Source organism: Boeremia exigua (assembly GCF_020726555.1).
Source record: "Boeremia exigua strain MPI-SDFR-AT-0100 chromosome Unknown C7974scaffold_12, whole genome shotgun sequence".
Classification (NCBI taxonomy): domain Eukaryota; kingdom Fungi; phylum Ascomycota; class Dothideomycetes; order Pleosporales; family Didymellaceae; genus Boeremia; species Boeremia exigua.
Window position 1 is genome coordinate 622,025 of NW_025763529.1, and position 12,317 is coordinate 634,341.

The 12,317-nt window shown below is 53.4% G+C and overlaps 6 protein-coding genes across 6 annotated transcripts; 2 read left to right on the forward strand and 4 right to left on the reverse strand.

Annotated features, from left to right (window-relative positions):
* Positions 1–119: 119 nt before the first annotated feature.
* Positions 120–2,855, forward strand: C7974DRAFT_343858 (Metallo-dependent phosphatase-like protein). Its single transcript, XM_046139321.1, has 3 exons — positions 120–421; positions 475–1,015; positions 1,066–2,855. The coding sequence occupies exons 1-3, from the start codon at positions 250–252 to the stop codon at positions 2,615–2,617; spliced, it is 2,265 nt and encodes a 754-aa protein (XP_045992663.1). The 5' UTR covers positions 120–249; the 3' UTR covers positions 2,618–2,855.
* A 3-nt stretch (positions 2,856–2,858) lies between these two features.
* C7974DRAFT_403110 (6-phosphogluconate dehydrogenase-like protein NAD-binding protein) lies at positions 2,859–4,046 on the forward strand. Its single transcript, XM_046142798.1, has 2 exons — positions 2,859–3,218; positions 3,267–4,046. Exons 1-2 carry the CDS (start codon positions 3,000–3,002, stop codon positions 4,011–4,013), a joined length of 966 nt encoding a protein of 321 aa, XP_045992664.1. The 5' UTR covers positions 2,859–2,999; the 3' UTR covers positions 4,014–4,046.
* A 98-nt stretch (positions 4,047–4,144) lies between these two features.
* C7974DRAFT_428002 (uncharacterized protein) lies at positions 4,145–6,329 on the reverse strand (the record flags this gene model as incomplete). The annotated part of the gene is made up of 1 exon (XM_046144585.1): positions 4,145–6,329. Exon 1 carries the CDS (start codon positions 6,269–6,271, stop codon positions 4,145–4,147), a length of 2,127 nt encoding a protein of 708 aa, XP_045992665.1. The 5' UTR covers positions 6,272–6,329.
* Positions 6,330–7,033: 704 nt separating this feature from the next.
* On the reverse strand, positions 7,034–7,559 carry C7974DRAFT_379917 (nuclear pore assembly and biogenesis-domain-containing protein; the record flags this gene model as incomplete). Its single annotated transcript, XM_046140484.1, has 2 exons — positions 7,034–7,488; positions 7,544–7,559. 2 exons carry the CDS (start codon positions 7,557–7,559, stop codon positions 7,034–7,036), a joined length of 471 nt encoding a protein of 156 aa, XP_045992666.1.
* A 703-nt stretch (positions 7,560–8,262) lies between these two features.
* On the reverse strand, positions 8,263–9,538 carry C7974DRAFT_57598 (uncharacterized protein). Its single transcript, XM_046146898.1, has one exon. The coding sequence runs from the start codon at positions 9,332–9,334 to the stop codon at positions 8,747–8,749; it is 588 nt and encodes a 195-aa protein (XP_045992667.1). The 5' UTR covers positions 9,335–9,538; the 3' UTR covers positions 8,263–8,746.
* C7974DRAFT_57585 (uncharacterized protein) lies at positions 9,538–10,408 on the reverse strand. Its single transcript, XM_046146897.1, has one exon. The coding sequence runs from the start codon at positions 10,201–10,203 to the stop codon at positions 9,742–9,744; it is 462 nt and encodes a 153-aa protein (XP_045992668.1). The 5' UTR covers positions 10,204–10,408; the 3' UTR covers positions 9,538–9,741.
* Between the last annotated feature and the right edge of the window lie 1,909 nt (positions 10,409–12,317).

Here is a 12,317-nt window from a genome sequence, read left to right on the forward strand (position 1 = left end):
CAATGGAGGCGGGGGAGCCCGCCCAGTGTGCGAGTGTTGTTGCGGTCAGGCGCGTCTAGTGCCGAAATATGTTGCGAAAATGACGTCCAATCGCAGGGGTAGACCGCGGCACGAGCCTCAAATGATTCGGGAGCCACGAAACGATGCGCCTGCTTTCAAGCCATCAAGGTGCTAGGACGTTGGGGCGAGCCAATATACAATCCTTCGCTTCCCCAGATGCCTGCGAGACCACTCCCGTAACCATCCACAATGTTGCGGCCTCGCGACGCGCTTGTATGCGGTCTGCTCGTTTGGGGATGTGCTTCCACGGCCGCCCCGCCTAGCGCTGCTGCTGCAGTCGTACTGGGCGAGTCGGGGTCGAGGGAAGCCGGGGCAGCGCAGAGCGGGCGAAAGCTCACAGGCCGGTTTTTGCACATCACAGGTGGGTTTGTGGGATTCTATTGGGGCGCGCATCGAACTGACGACATGCTGCAGACTTCCACCCCGACCCGTTTTACAAGACATACTCGAGCACCACAGCAGAAACAGCATGCCATCGCAAACGGGGACCTGCCGGCATCTACGGCGCAGAGACCTCAGGATGCGATTCACCATTTTCTCTCGTCAATGAGACTTTTAGGTGGATCAAGGACAATATTAGAGACGATATCGACTTCGTCATCTGGACAGGCGACTCGGCGCGACACGACAACGATGAGAAGCATGCGCGTACGCAGAAGCAAATCATCAGCCAGAACGAGTTTCTGGTGGAGAAGTTCGCAGAGGTGTTTGGCGTGTCTGACAAGGATCGCAGAGGAACCAACGACTATGTGATCCCAATCGTGCCGACGTTTGGCAACAACGACATTATGCCGCACAACATTTTCCTTCAAGGCCCGAACAAATGGACGATGAAGTACCTCGATATCTGGCGCAGCTTCATTCCAGAAGCGCAGAGGCATCAGTTTCAGCAGGGAGGCTGGTTTTCAGTCGAGGTAATCCCAGGGCGTCTTGCTGTGATCAGCTTGAATACCATGTGAGTATCGCAGAAAGGATTCTACAGAAGAGGTGCTGACATAGTAACAGCTACTTCTTCACCTCCAACTCCGGCGTCGACGGCTGCGCAAACAAGCACGAACCGGGCTACGAACACATGGAATGGCTGCGCATTCAGCTCAAGATAATGCGCGAACGCGGCATCAAAGCGATACTCATGGGTCACGTGCCACCAGCACGTGTCGACAGTAAAGAGAGTTGGGACGAGACATGCTGGCAGAAGTACACGCTCTGGGTGCAGCAGTACCGAGACGTGATTGTCGGCTCACTATACGGCCATATGAACATCGACCATTTCATGCTTCAGGATTTCGAGCAGATCAACGGCAACACGAGGAAGGGCGATATGGCTGCGCAGACCAGGGCCAAAAGCGTGGATGGTGAGATCAGTCTGCTTGAGAACGGCGAGGTGACGGTCGCATCTGCTTCGGATTACCTACTTAGTCTTCGAGCCTTCTGGGCGCAACTCCCGTCGCCCCTTTCGGCCACAACCCGCAACTCAGAGGAGTCAGAGATCTGGATCGACGACGACGACTCTATCTGGAGCTGGCTAATGTCCACACTAACTAGCTCGCGAAGCCACAAAAAGATTGGAAAGAGCGCCAAGAAGAAATATCTTGAGAAGATTGGAGGAAAGTATGCGCAACGCTACAGCGCATCGCTTGTCACACCCAGTGTAGTCCCAAACTACTACCCTACCCTCCGCATTGTCGAGTACAACATCACTGGCCTGGAGCACATCAATGCGTACGGTGGCCCTGAAGCATCTTGGGAGCAATCTACGCTACTCAAGCACGAATTCTCGGACGATGAGGGGTATCAGAGGGAAGTCGATACTCTGATTAAGCGAAAAGAGAGGCAGAAGAAAAAAGAGAGGGCGGCCAAGCATTCGAAGAAGTTCCGCTTCAAGGTCCCCGAAGGCCCATCCAAGTCTGCTCCACCAGGTCCGGCATACTCGCCTCAAACCTTCACTTTGACTCGCTACGTACAGTACTTTGCCAATCTGACGCGTATTAACAACGACTTCGTTGATCCTCAGCACCACAAATTCGACACCGATGAAGCACCTGTCTCGGCGAATGCTTTGGTTCCGCGCACAATTTTCGGGCTTCAAGTCAGCGAGAGCGGGGAAATCGAAGGCAAGGGCTGGAAAGAAGGCAAGCATGGGAAACACAATGGGAAGCACCCTCGCCCCGAACCCCATCCGAAGGAGTTTGAGTACGAAGTCGAGTACGACACCAAGGACATGAAGTTCCCTGACCTGACCGTCAGGAGATGGGTCGAGTATGCGAGGAAGATTGGAGGCGGCGGCAAAAAGAGCGCTAGTCTGACTGACCTTGATCACAATGTCGACGAGATTGAGTTTGACGTAGACGAGTCCAACGATGAGGGGCTTGAGGCAGAGGGCAAGAAGCACAAAAAGCACAAGAAGGGGAAGAAGCACCGCAAGGCATCAAAGGAATGGTTCACATTCGTTAAGCATGCGTTTGTGGGTACCATGGATCCGCATGAAATCAAGCAGGTTTTCGGACACGCGGCGTCGGGGATGGAAGAGTCTCAAGAAGAGATCACGGAGTTGTGAAGTTGCGGCAGTGGAATGGTGTTTGAGGTATATGAATGGGGATGATATTGAATATCTGGGTTATATTGCTCTTTAGCGTTGCATTTCGCGACATTTCAAACGGGTTAGATGCATCATGGGGGACGAGCATTGGGCGGCGTTGCATGGGATCACTGTACAGGACGATGGTTTCTCAAATAAGGATGTCACATATATAAGTATCGAGACCAATATTCGCTACAGTCAGCAGGACCATGCCAACCTTACCTTCTACCTAGCGTGATGAGGCGTCCAATAACTAGATGTGACTCACCGCCAGCCGCTTTCCGTCAATATCCACGACTGGACTGATGTAGTATCACCCGATTGTCGTCACTTGAGTTTCTACTATACAACCGCCAACATGAGCACAGCAACTGGTTCAGCAGGATGGATTGGCCTAGGCTCCATGGGGCTCGCCATGGCAATCAATATTCAGAAGCACTTAAAGGCTACAGGTCAACCTAATTTGAAGTACTGGAATCGCACGATATCGAAGGGAGAAGAGTTGCAAGCACTCGGGGGTGAGCCGTGCACGAAGCCTACCGACGTAGCCTTGAATTGCGAAATCACATTCATATCTGTCAGCCATACATACCCAAATCACGTGCACTGACTGACAACCCACCAGGTCAGCGATGACCATGCACTTGAGCACATTGCGAGCGAGATAGCGACTCTAGGCGCCTCGCTCGCGGGCGAAATCATCGTAGACACCACCACCGTCCACCCCTTCACCACAACAGCCGTCGCGACCCAACTCGAGCAACTCGGCGCCATCTACATCGCCGCCCCGGTCTTCGGCTCCACCCCCGTGGCGCAAGCAGGCCAGCTCCTCGTCGCCGTCGCCGGCCCCGACGACGCCATCGCTGCAATCGAGCCCCTCCTCACCGGCGTCATCGCCCGCGGCGTGCTCCGCGTCGGGACTGACCCCGCGCAAGCCCTGCTCCTCAAAACAACGAGCAACATGCTGACCGCGGGCCTGATGTACCTCATTGCCGAAGCGCACACGCTCGCCGAGAAGTCCGGGCTGCCTTCGTCGGTGCTCGAGGCGCTGATCGAGCAGAACCTCGGTAGCTATGCGCATGGCGTATCGAAGCGGATTACGGGTGGCGCGTATTTGCCGGCTGAGGGACAGGCGCCGCAGAGCGGTTTGGAGCTGGGGATCACGGCTGTGCAGCATGGTATCGATCTGGCGAAGAGCAATGGGATGCCCAGGCTGGATGTTGCGGAGAGTTATGTTGGTGCGGCGAAGGAGGCGAAGGCGTGGAGTACGGAGCATGGGAGGGCTTTGGATAGTAGCAGTGTTTTTGGTATTGTGAGGGAGAGGGCGGGATTGGAGTTTGAAAACGATGTGGTGAAGGAAAGGGATATCTAGTAGTGAGATTGATGTAATGGAGGGTAATAAAACAATACTAGTATCACATGTGTTGATTTTGATTCTGTCAACTACGTTGTATGACCCTGGTAAAAGTGGTCTTCACTTGTGATCTGCTCACCGGTAGGAGTTCAAAGGAACAACCACTCTAAATCCCCCTCCTCTTGAAGGTCGGCGAAGAAAGCCTCCCCTACTAAAGGAGGCGCTGAGCTTGCGAAGGAAGCCGTTGTGGCTACAGGAAAACCCGAGAACTCTGCACCTGAGATGGGAGATAATGTATCGACATACTCCCCGCCCTTACGCCAGCGCGGGCCCAAGTACTCTTCAAGGGTGAGCGTCTTGTAAGCTCCCAAGAGCTCGAGAAACTTCGTGCTTGGACCCCAAGTATCCCTGCCAAACGTCTGCTCAAAGAGGTCCCTGATGTGTGTGTAACGATTTGCCGTAAGCGCGGCCCACTGCTTGAAAGCCTCGCCAGTGACGCCGTGGGGTAGGAAAAACCCTAACTCGTATGAGCCCGCGTCGTATTTGTCCCGTGCAACACTCACGTCGGGCATGTTCCTCACGCGGAAAGGCTTGGGAGCGAATTCCAAGAACTTCTCGTGCAGAGTCCCAAATATATCAGTGGTCACGAACCGTGAGATGATGTGTTGCAACTCAGTCTCAGGATAGGATCGAAGTATCAAAATAGCGAGCCATTGGACAGGCATCTCGAAATACCCATGGCCGAGTCTGCCGGTGAGCGTTGAATAAGAGGAGGCATGTAATCCACAAACAGCCCCTCCGTCGAATACTTCCAACAAGCTGACGATCTGGAAGACCTCTTCGCAGTAAGGTCCGATGTTCATTGGCTGTACAAGGGCTTCCTTGCTGATAAGCTCATCACGGAGAAGCTCATCGAAAGTGAACATGTAGCTCTCTTGGAGCTGGAATCGCCATCGGAGGCCGAGCAAGACTTCTTTGAACAGCTCCTGGTGTCGTTGGACAAAATCTGGGCTGCTCATCTGGTAGATGTTGGTGAAAAAAGCTTTGTCGTTGCTTGAGCAAGCTTCATAGACGCTGTGTCCCGCCATGCGTCTGATCTGGTCAATCTCGTATTGTATCCCCTCAACGAAGGTGTGGGTCTTCCCAACAGAAGCTGATCCTACATCCGAGCGTTGTGTGCTGGGCGCAATGATGAGGGTAGGTTGGGCTTGTCTGTTCTGATCAATCTTATATTGGATTCCACTATCGTGGGTGTGGGTCTTTTCGACAGAAGCCGATCCTCCAGCTAAGTTTTGTGTATCAGACGCAGTGATGAGTGTAGGTTGGGCAATTTCAACATGAGCCGAATCTACAGCCGACGTTTGCGTCCCAGTTGCACTGACGAGTGTAGGTTGGACTGGTATGAAGTTCTGTCGTCTTGGTTTCTCACCTTCTTCGAATGTTTGAACATTGTAAGAGCGAAGGAAAAGGTTTAGCACGGCATTGAGCGCACTGTGGGATCCATCATGGTAGACTTGCTCATGGCCAGTCACTCTTTCACTACTGGAGACTCCACTTTGGTTGACGAAGTCGATATGCTGCTGCAACGTTGTTGCTGGAATCTCCCGCTGCGCAGCTTTGAGACCTAACATCAGGCTACTGATGTACGTGGCGACGACGGGAGGTCCGTTCACTCTGAGATTGATGGAATATTTCTCCATTGCTGAGGCTGAAATCTGAACACTCCTGCGGTGATTATCCCGGTCCTTGATCAAGTCGAGTAGAAGTCCAGAGTAGCGGGATGCAAGTACGACATTGACTTGAACGCCAGGTTTGAACTTTGATGTGATTGTGCTGCTGAGATCCTCTATCCCTAAACTCCCGTGCCCAAGTTGGAGGGATCCTGAATTACTTCCATGACAGAAGAAGAACAGATTGACGGTTTCCGGATACTTGACAGTCCTACCGATACTTTCCAGCTCTTCCTGTATTTTTTCAGGTAGGTACTTGGAGTCATTCAAGCTGATATCTTCCCACCAAGCATGATCGGTCTTGTTGTACACGACCAGTGGTGTACCAACATTAGGACCTTCGTAACCCCAAGCTACACGCTCGTTCTTGACTAGGTAGTCATAAATGGGAAATGTGTTGATGTATGCAGCCCTAATGCCACCAGTGTTGAGATAGACCTTCGAGCTAGCCATGAAGTCCGCGAACATCCAGAGGTCTTTTGGTTCGGAAGCCCCGCAGACAAAGATGCATCTCGTCTGGTCTGGGATATTGCCAGTGGAATTCATTTTTGCCGAGTTGATATGGAGTAATCAGGGGCTGTAGTGGGATATGCGCTGTGATAAGTGCATATGTATGTGGCAGAGCGGATAGTGACGTGATTAAATACACACTGCCATTCGGTGCGCAGCCGATTTTATGGTAGACCCAAAGCACCCGTACAATATTTTTATGTAGACAACTGACGAGCCAACGTAAGGTACCTACGACCCTTGGATCGCAACCATACTGCACCCAAGCACGTCCAACCAGCCCCTCTGCACTTTTGTAGGGTCCAACCCACCTCTATCGCAGCCAATAAACTTCAGAATTACAACTGAGTGACTCCATTCATCCCAAGATCTTGTCAAGTGACTCAAACCATGCGTGAGACCTGCGAACCGGATCCTCGGTCGTCAACCAATACTCTGGGTTCTCCTATATTGTCAGACCCGGTAAGATGTGCTGCCCTACGGGGGTGTTGCGCGTCATCTGCTGCATGAGTCGGCGGACCCTGGTTGTCTACCAAATTCTGGCGTTCGTTTGGTGATTCAGGGATGGCTGTGGACGTGTCGAAAGGCGTACAATGGCCTAGAAATAACGGGCTTCATTCTCCTTCTGCTGGCATACACAACTCCAACTTTTGCCTAGAAAATGCCTGTACTCCATATCAATGCCAAAGACCAACGCCGACCCAGAGTATACAATCGTAAGACATGATTCGTGATCTTCGCCAAACACACAGTATCAGTCACCAGTCTCCCAACTTGTCAATTCCTTCTCAACAACGACTACCGCCACCCCTTGCGGCCACCCTGCTGCTCTGCCTGCAGCCTAATCTGTGCCTCCTGGTCTTGCTGGTACCTCCTCACCTCCCCACTAAGCCTCTCGTAATCGCCAGCCCACCTCTGTGCCAGATCCTGGACATCCTGGACGAATCCATCGACACCCCTATTGTATATCCACAGCCCGATCAGCCCGATGCCGCCCCACAGTACCAGCCTGATCACCAGGCTGACCCAGAACAGCACCGCGCGATACATCATATCGAGGATCTTGAAACTGATGAACAGCGCGGCGATTACAACAAGGATGGACGCGGCATCGGGCTGTGTGATGAGCCGTGTGAATAGGGGTGTGAGGTGCGTCTGCAGGGTGCGAACGATGCCGAACGCAGTGGTGACAAAGGTGAGGAGCGGCGAAGCGATGGACGGCGGGAGCAGCCGCGGCAGGAGCGTAACGTAGTCTGCGGAGGTTTAGTCATGTGCGTCAGAAGGCCGGTGAGTGTCTGGACTACGCACCCTGAACAAACTCCATGGTGAGGTGTGGCGTGGTGGTGGGTGAGGCCGAATGCGTAGCGCGGAGGCGCGTTTGCGCGGGGTGGAGAAATGTTGTCGCGGCGGTTGTTTGCGCGTGTGGCGGCGCGAAGCGGTGAACCGGTCAAGGGCAGTGGAGTGTCAATGCGATGGTGCTGCGCCGGGCGAGCGCTGAGACGTGCGCTGGAGTCGGTGTGTTTGTCGTCTGTGCGGGCCGTGACAGTTCTCGCCAGGGTCCGTCGTCCTTTGTCGTAGTTCGACTGTTACTCCTCCGGTGGCGCTAGCATGTGCCTCGATTCTGGAATGCTTTCTCTCGCTTAGCCCTCACACTGCGAACCCCACAAGGCCCCAGACCATGTGTATCACGACTGCACGACATCGTAGGGCGGTCCTGATTGCCCGTATGCGGTCTGACCTACTCCGTATTGCGCACCTAGCTCGCGGCTTTCCCTTTGCTTTGGGTTGAAGACATGTGGGTCGATACGCAATGCGGGATCATCGTTGCCAGGCAATTACACTCGAGATCTAAGGGGTAGACATGGACAGAACTGGCGGTGAAGATTTCCTCCGAACAGAGCTCAGACGTCCTGTTGCCGATGACCGAAAGCACCGAGATGGACGATCGCCGGCATTGTGCAAGGCCCTGATCACGACAGGGTTTCATAATGTTACATTATTGCAGGATCAACTGTAGGCGTGCGGTGGTGCTGATGATTGTGCAGTCGTTTTCATTCTGTTGTCTGCTCGTGAGCATCTGCTCGCAGTGTATCTGCTAACTAATATATGCTTCCCTTGCTTGTTGCGTTGCAACATTTCCAATCCCACGGTGTGACCTCGAGTCCACCTGTAACAATGTGCTTCGCTTCAGAGCGGAACATAAGAAAAGCAGGCCAAAGCCTGAAGGGTGACAAATGTCTGGTATCACGTATGCAAAAAGTGCCCAAACGCCGGATGATAAAGTCATATGCTGTCGTGAAAGAGTAAGAATGGCAGGCCGGTGCGTCAAGTGATGACGAAGGGGCACGTCGAATGATGTATGGTCGCACGGCGGTGCAGCGCGGACCGATGGTGGAGGTGTGACAGTCTTGGTACAACGTCGAGTCATCGAGTTGCCCTGCAGTGAGGCGACCATCCAGTCGGTATTGGTCAGGGATTACACATGGTAGTCCTTGAGAATGTGGCGAGTGCTCAAACCCAGTGCTCGGGTTTTTTCTGATGAGCCTCGTGGTTGGATTCGAACTCGAATCTGAAGGCGGACGCTTCTGACATGGAAGGCTGGTGACGGATCAGTGGCTGCGATTTGCGAGAGCCATAGGAACCGACAACAAAGTCGCCGTTGGTCGATGTTGGCGAGTAAGGTGTCGGTGGCCGATCAGCAACAGAGGAAGCAACGCTTGACTTTCTCCGTGCTTGCTCTGGTCTGCGTATCGAGTCCCTTGGCGAGCGAAGGGGAGGGGAGATATTCCCTGGGGATGGTGACCGGGGGTAATCGAACAGGTCTAGTTCCTTCTCGAACATGGTGGGCGAAGTCTCGTGTCGTAAGACCGCGGGGTGTACAGGCCGGATGCCGTACTTCTCGTTGCGCTGTACATGCTCACTGGGTCGCCGCCATGATTCGAAGACGGAGTCGTCCAAAGGTGTGACAGCACGGAGGGAGAAGCCTCGTACCCTTCTCTTGTTGCGCTTCCAGCAGAACAGTACTGCAACCGAGACTCCTGTGAGGACGAGGGTGCCGACGACGGCACCGAGGATGATGTAGAGCTTTGCTTCGTCCATGGTGTGAATGTGAATGTGGGATTGCTCCTTGGTAGATAGTGGTGCGACCGGTTGATATTAGACACTGACGTAGAGATACGACAGTAGGATTCGAACAAGGCTGAACAACGGGCAGAGACCTGAGCAAGTAGATCGACAGAAGCAAGTGCTAGTGGTCAGACGGGAGTCGATCGGAATAAGAAGCGAAGGAGTGACAGAGCGGTCAGTCGACCTCGACCATGGTGGATCGATCGCAGGTGCAATCGACAGACTTGGAACGAAGAAACAATCGTCCGACGCGAAATGCGGATATGAACCTGGGAGGGCAGATACGGATATAGTATTACTGCGGAACAGGCGGAGGGGCTCAGAAGGCGGAGACCTGGTCATGCGCGTGTAGCTCGCTCCACAAGACCCCGGGCAGACAGTTATGGTATGTGACTAGCGGAACGAAACGAGAAAGAACAAAGAATAGGTCGTTCGGCAAGAAGCAACGGAGGCGCACCGAGCGAGAGTCTTGCGGCGTGGACTGAAGGTGGAGCTTGGCTTGGGGCGATATGCAGGTACAGAATGCAACTACCTGATGGTGGGCTGCAAAGTCTGTTAGTAGGGCAAAGGCTCTGAAATATCGGTGAGCAGGGCACTAGGAGAGCGACCATGAGGAGGCTAATTTGGCCTGCCTTGATCTCACCCCGCCGTTGCAGAGGTGCGTCGTCCGCGATAGGAAGTTGCTCCTTCCCAGTGCCTGGAAGAAACGTGGCGCTGTTGAGCAGGCAGCGTGCATGCGCTGTTCGCTCCGAGATTTTGCTGATGTATGGCGCTCCAATCCAGAGCCTGCGTGCAGTCCAGCGCCGCGGTATCAAGGCTGACCTGCTTGAACGACAACGCATATGTTTGCGCCATCCCGCAACTCTCGCTCTAGCGAGTCCTTGCTTGCTCGGAGGAGTGGTTCAAACTAGACAAGCAAAAGCTCAGACTCAGGGTGCCGGCCGCTTGCTCGGTTGGTGGGGTGCACTGGCACCACGTCGATCGGCGAAACACCACCATGACCCATGTAGCATAGCGTCGACTACATGACATGGCAACTGGATCCAATCCCGTTCGCAAGCGGGCTCTAGGTGCGTGCCGTCGCGATACCTGCTTTCCTAGCTCCAGAGAGCAAGGCCACGCGTTTTGGGCAGTATGCACTCTGGACGAGCGAGCACCAAAGTCGAGACCACCACAACTTCGCGTTGCGCAGGTGGGATGATGACAACCTGGAGCCGTAACGGCAATGGTTGTCCGGCATACAACGAAATGATAACGCATGCATTTGATCCTGGCTTCAACGGCTTCTTCCTGCAAGGCTACTGAAGCGTACGTGCAGGACGCACTGACTGGTGCTAAGTCTTGAGCTGTTGCTTGGTGGACGCTCTGCCAGGTCATTCTGTGCTTGCCAACATACGCTTGGGGGCCATTTCCTACGTGACCAATGGAAGTGATATTCCCACTTCACGCGGCTCAGCTGAAACACGACTGTAGCTCCTGAACTGCAGCTTGATGACGAGCTCCGCACAACGGCTCATTAAGTGTACGGCCACCACCATGACATGGATACCTATGCCTCGTCTCTGCGTTCCTATGGCCTAGGTAGTTAAAGACGTGGGGTGTTCTTCGCATTATTTGACGACACCACCGGTACATGCATGCAGCGAGTCACGCATCGACCAACGTCCGAGGCATGGCTGGAAATAATGATCGGTATCTTGCTGATGTCAGAGCAGCACGAGAATTCAATCTCTATTCTGGCGCGTGTCGGTTAATTTCAGGCCCTCAAGTTCTGTCTGTGAATCATGAACCTGACGGTTAATCCGGTCGGAGTTCACTCAACTTGGATGACAAGTTGATGACAAGACGATTGCAGCGCTAAGCGCGGTATCATTTGAACATGCATCTCAGCAAACTAAAGTTGCTGGCTACAGAAGAAGTCATCATCGACGATAGAATCCACTACGAAATCCATTGACTGGATCGCTCGCAAGGCAAACTCCTGAAGATCTAGAGAGCTTCATAGAGTTTGTTCTGTTCCTGATGGATGTGCAGGGATACGACCGGTTAAAGTGCGTACCTGCACGTGGACCTGATCGTCAACGCCATCAAGCGAGCTGGCCCACTTAATGAAGAGTCGTCATTTTGGTGGCGCGGGAGACACAGAACCCTTTCGAGAGGTCGCTTGGATATCTCGTATTCTGCCCTGATAGACAGTACGTTGAGGAAGAGTGGTGTGTTGCTCTCATCCGGGAATTTTCCAGCTTTGCGAAGCGATGGAGGTACCAATAGAGAAGGTGTCAAGGAACATCGCAAACGAGATACGACCTGAGCCAATCACGCCTTCCATGTGCCATACTGTCGCAGACCATGTACAATAGCGCTGCACTTGCAATTTACGCTGGTCCTCTGCAGGTATTATCCTCGACGTCAACAATGACCACGACCAGAAGACTCTTGCCAGATGATCGTCCCGCATGGGAAAGTAGAATCGGCATCGCATCGGCCAGAGCACCACCACGACCCGGTTTGTGCAATCACTAGATTTTCTGTTGGCACTCGCCTCACATGCCTTGAATGACACTGGACAACACCAACGCTCTTCTATGTGCACAACTTGCACCGCTACCTGCCGTTGTCAATACTTACCCTAGGTCGTATCGTGACTGTTAAGAACAATGCAAATGAGATGCGGCTCGCCGCGCTCAAAGCCACACACACTCGCCGTGAGGCTTGGAGGGGATCTGAGTCGTAGGCGTTGCTTGCCTTGAGACTAGTGAATTAGCTCTTGGAACGCTCGATGAATGTCGCACTTCACCGCCCTTTTAGTGTTCATATTGATGCTGCTCTGCTTTGTCGACCCGCCGTTTGCGACCGCGTGAACGGCACTCGGCTAGACCCTGAATCATTTGACAGTAACATCTATTGCTGGTGATTGCGTTCATGCAGGCCAGATCTCGGCACATGCAATCGTCAA

What these genes read in the sequence shown, in the direction of transcription:
- C7974DRAFT_57585 (XM_046146897.1), bottom strand. Translation starts at nt 10,203, where the DNA reads ATGCGTTGTCGTTCAAGCAGGTCAGCCTTGATACCGCGGCGCTGGACT.
- C7974DRAFT_57598 (XM_046146898.1), bottom strand. Translation starts at nt 9,334, where the DNA reads ATGGACGAAGCAAAGCTCTACATCATCCTCGGTGCCGTCGTCGGCACC.
- C7974DRAFT_343858 (XM_046139321.1), top strand. Translation starts at nt 250, where the DNA reads ATGTTGCGGCCTCGCGACGCGCTTGTATGCGGTCTGCTCGTTTGGGGA. An exon ending in CCGGTTTTTGCACATCACAG is followed by an intron (nt 422 to 474) that starts GTGGGTTTGTGG and finishes GACATGCTGCAG; the next exon opens with ACTTCCACCCCGACCCGTTT. An exon ending in GTGATCAGCTTGAATACCAT is followed by an intron (nt 1,016 to 1,065) that starts GTGAGTATCGCA and finishes ACATAGTAACAG; the next exon opens with CTACTTCTTCACCTCCAACT.
- C7974DRAFT_403110 (XM_046142798.1), top strand. Translation starts at nt 3,000, where the DNA reads ATGAGCACAGCAACTGGTTCAGCAGGATGGATTGGCCTAGGCTCCATG. An exon ending in GCGAAATCACATTCATATCT is followed by an intron (nt 3,219 to 3,266) that starts GTCAGCCATACA and finishes ACAACCCACCAG; the next exon opens with GTCAGCGATGACCATGCACT.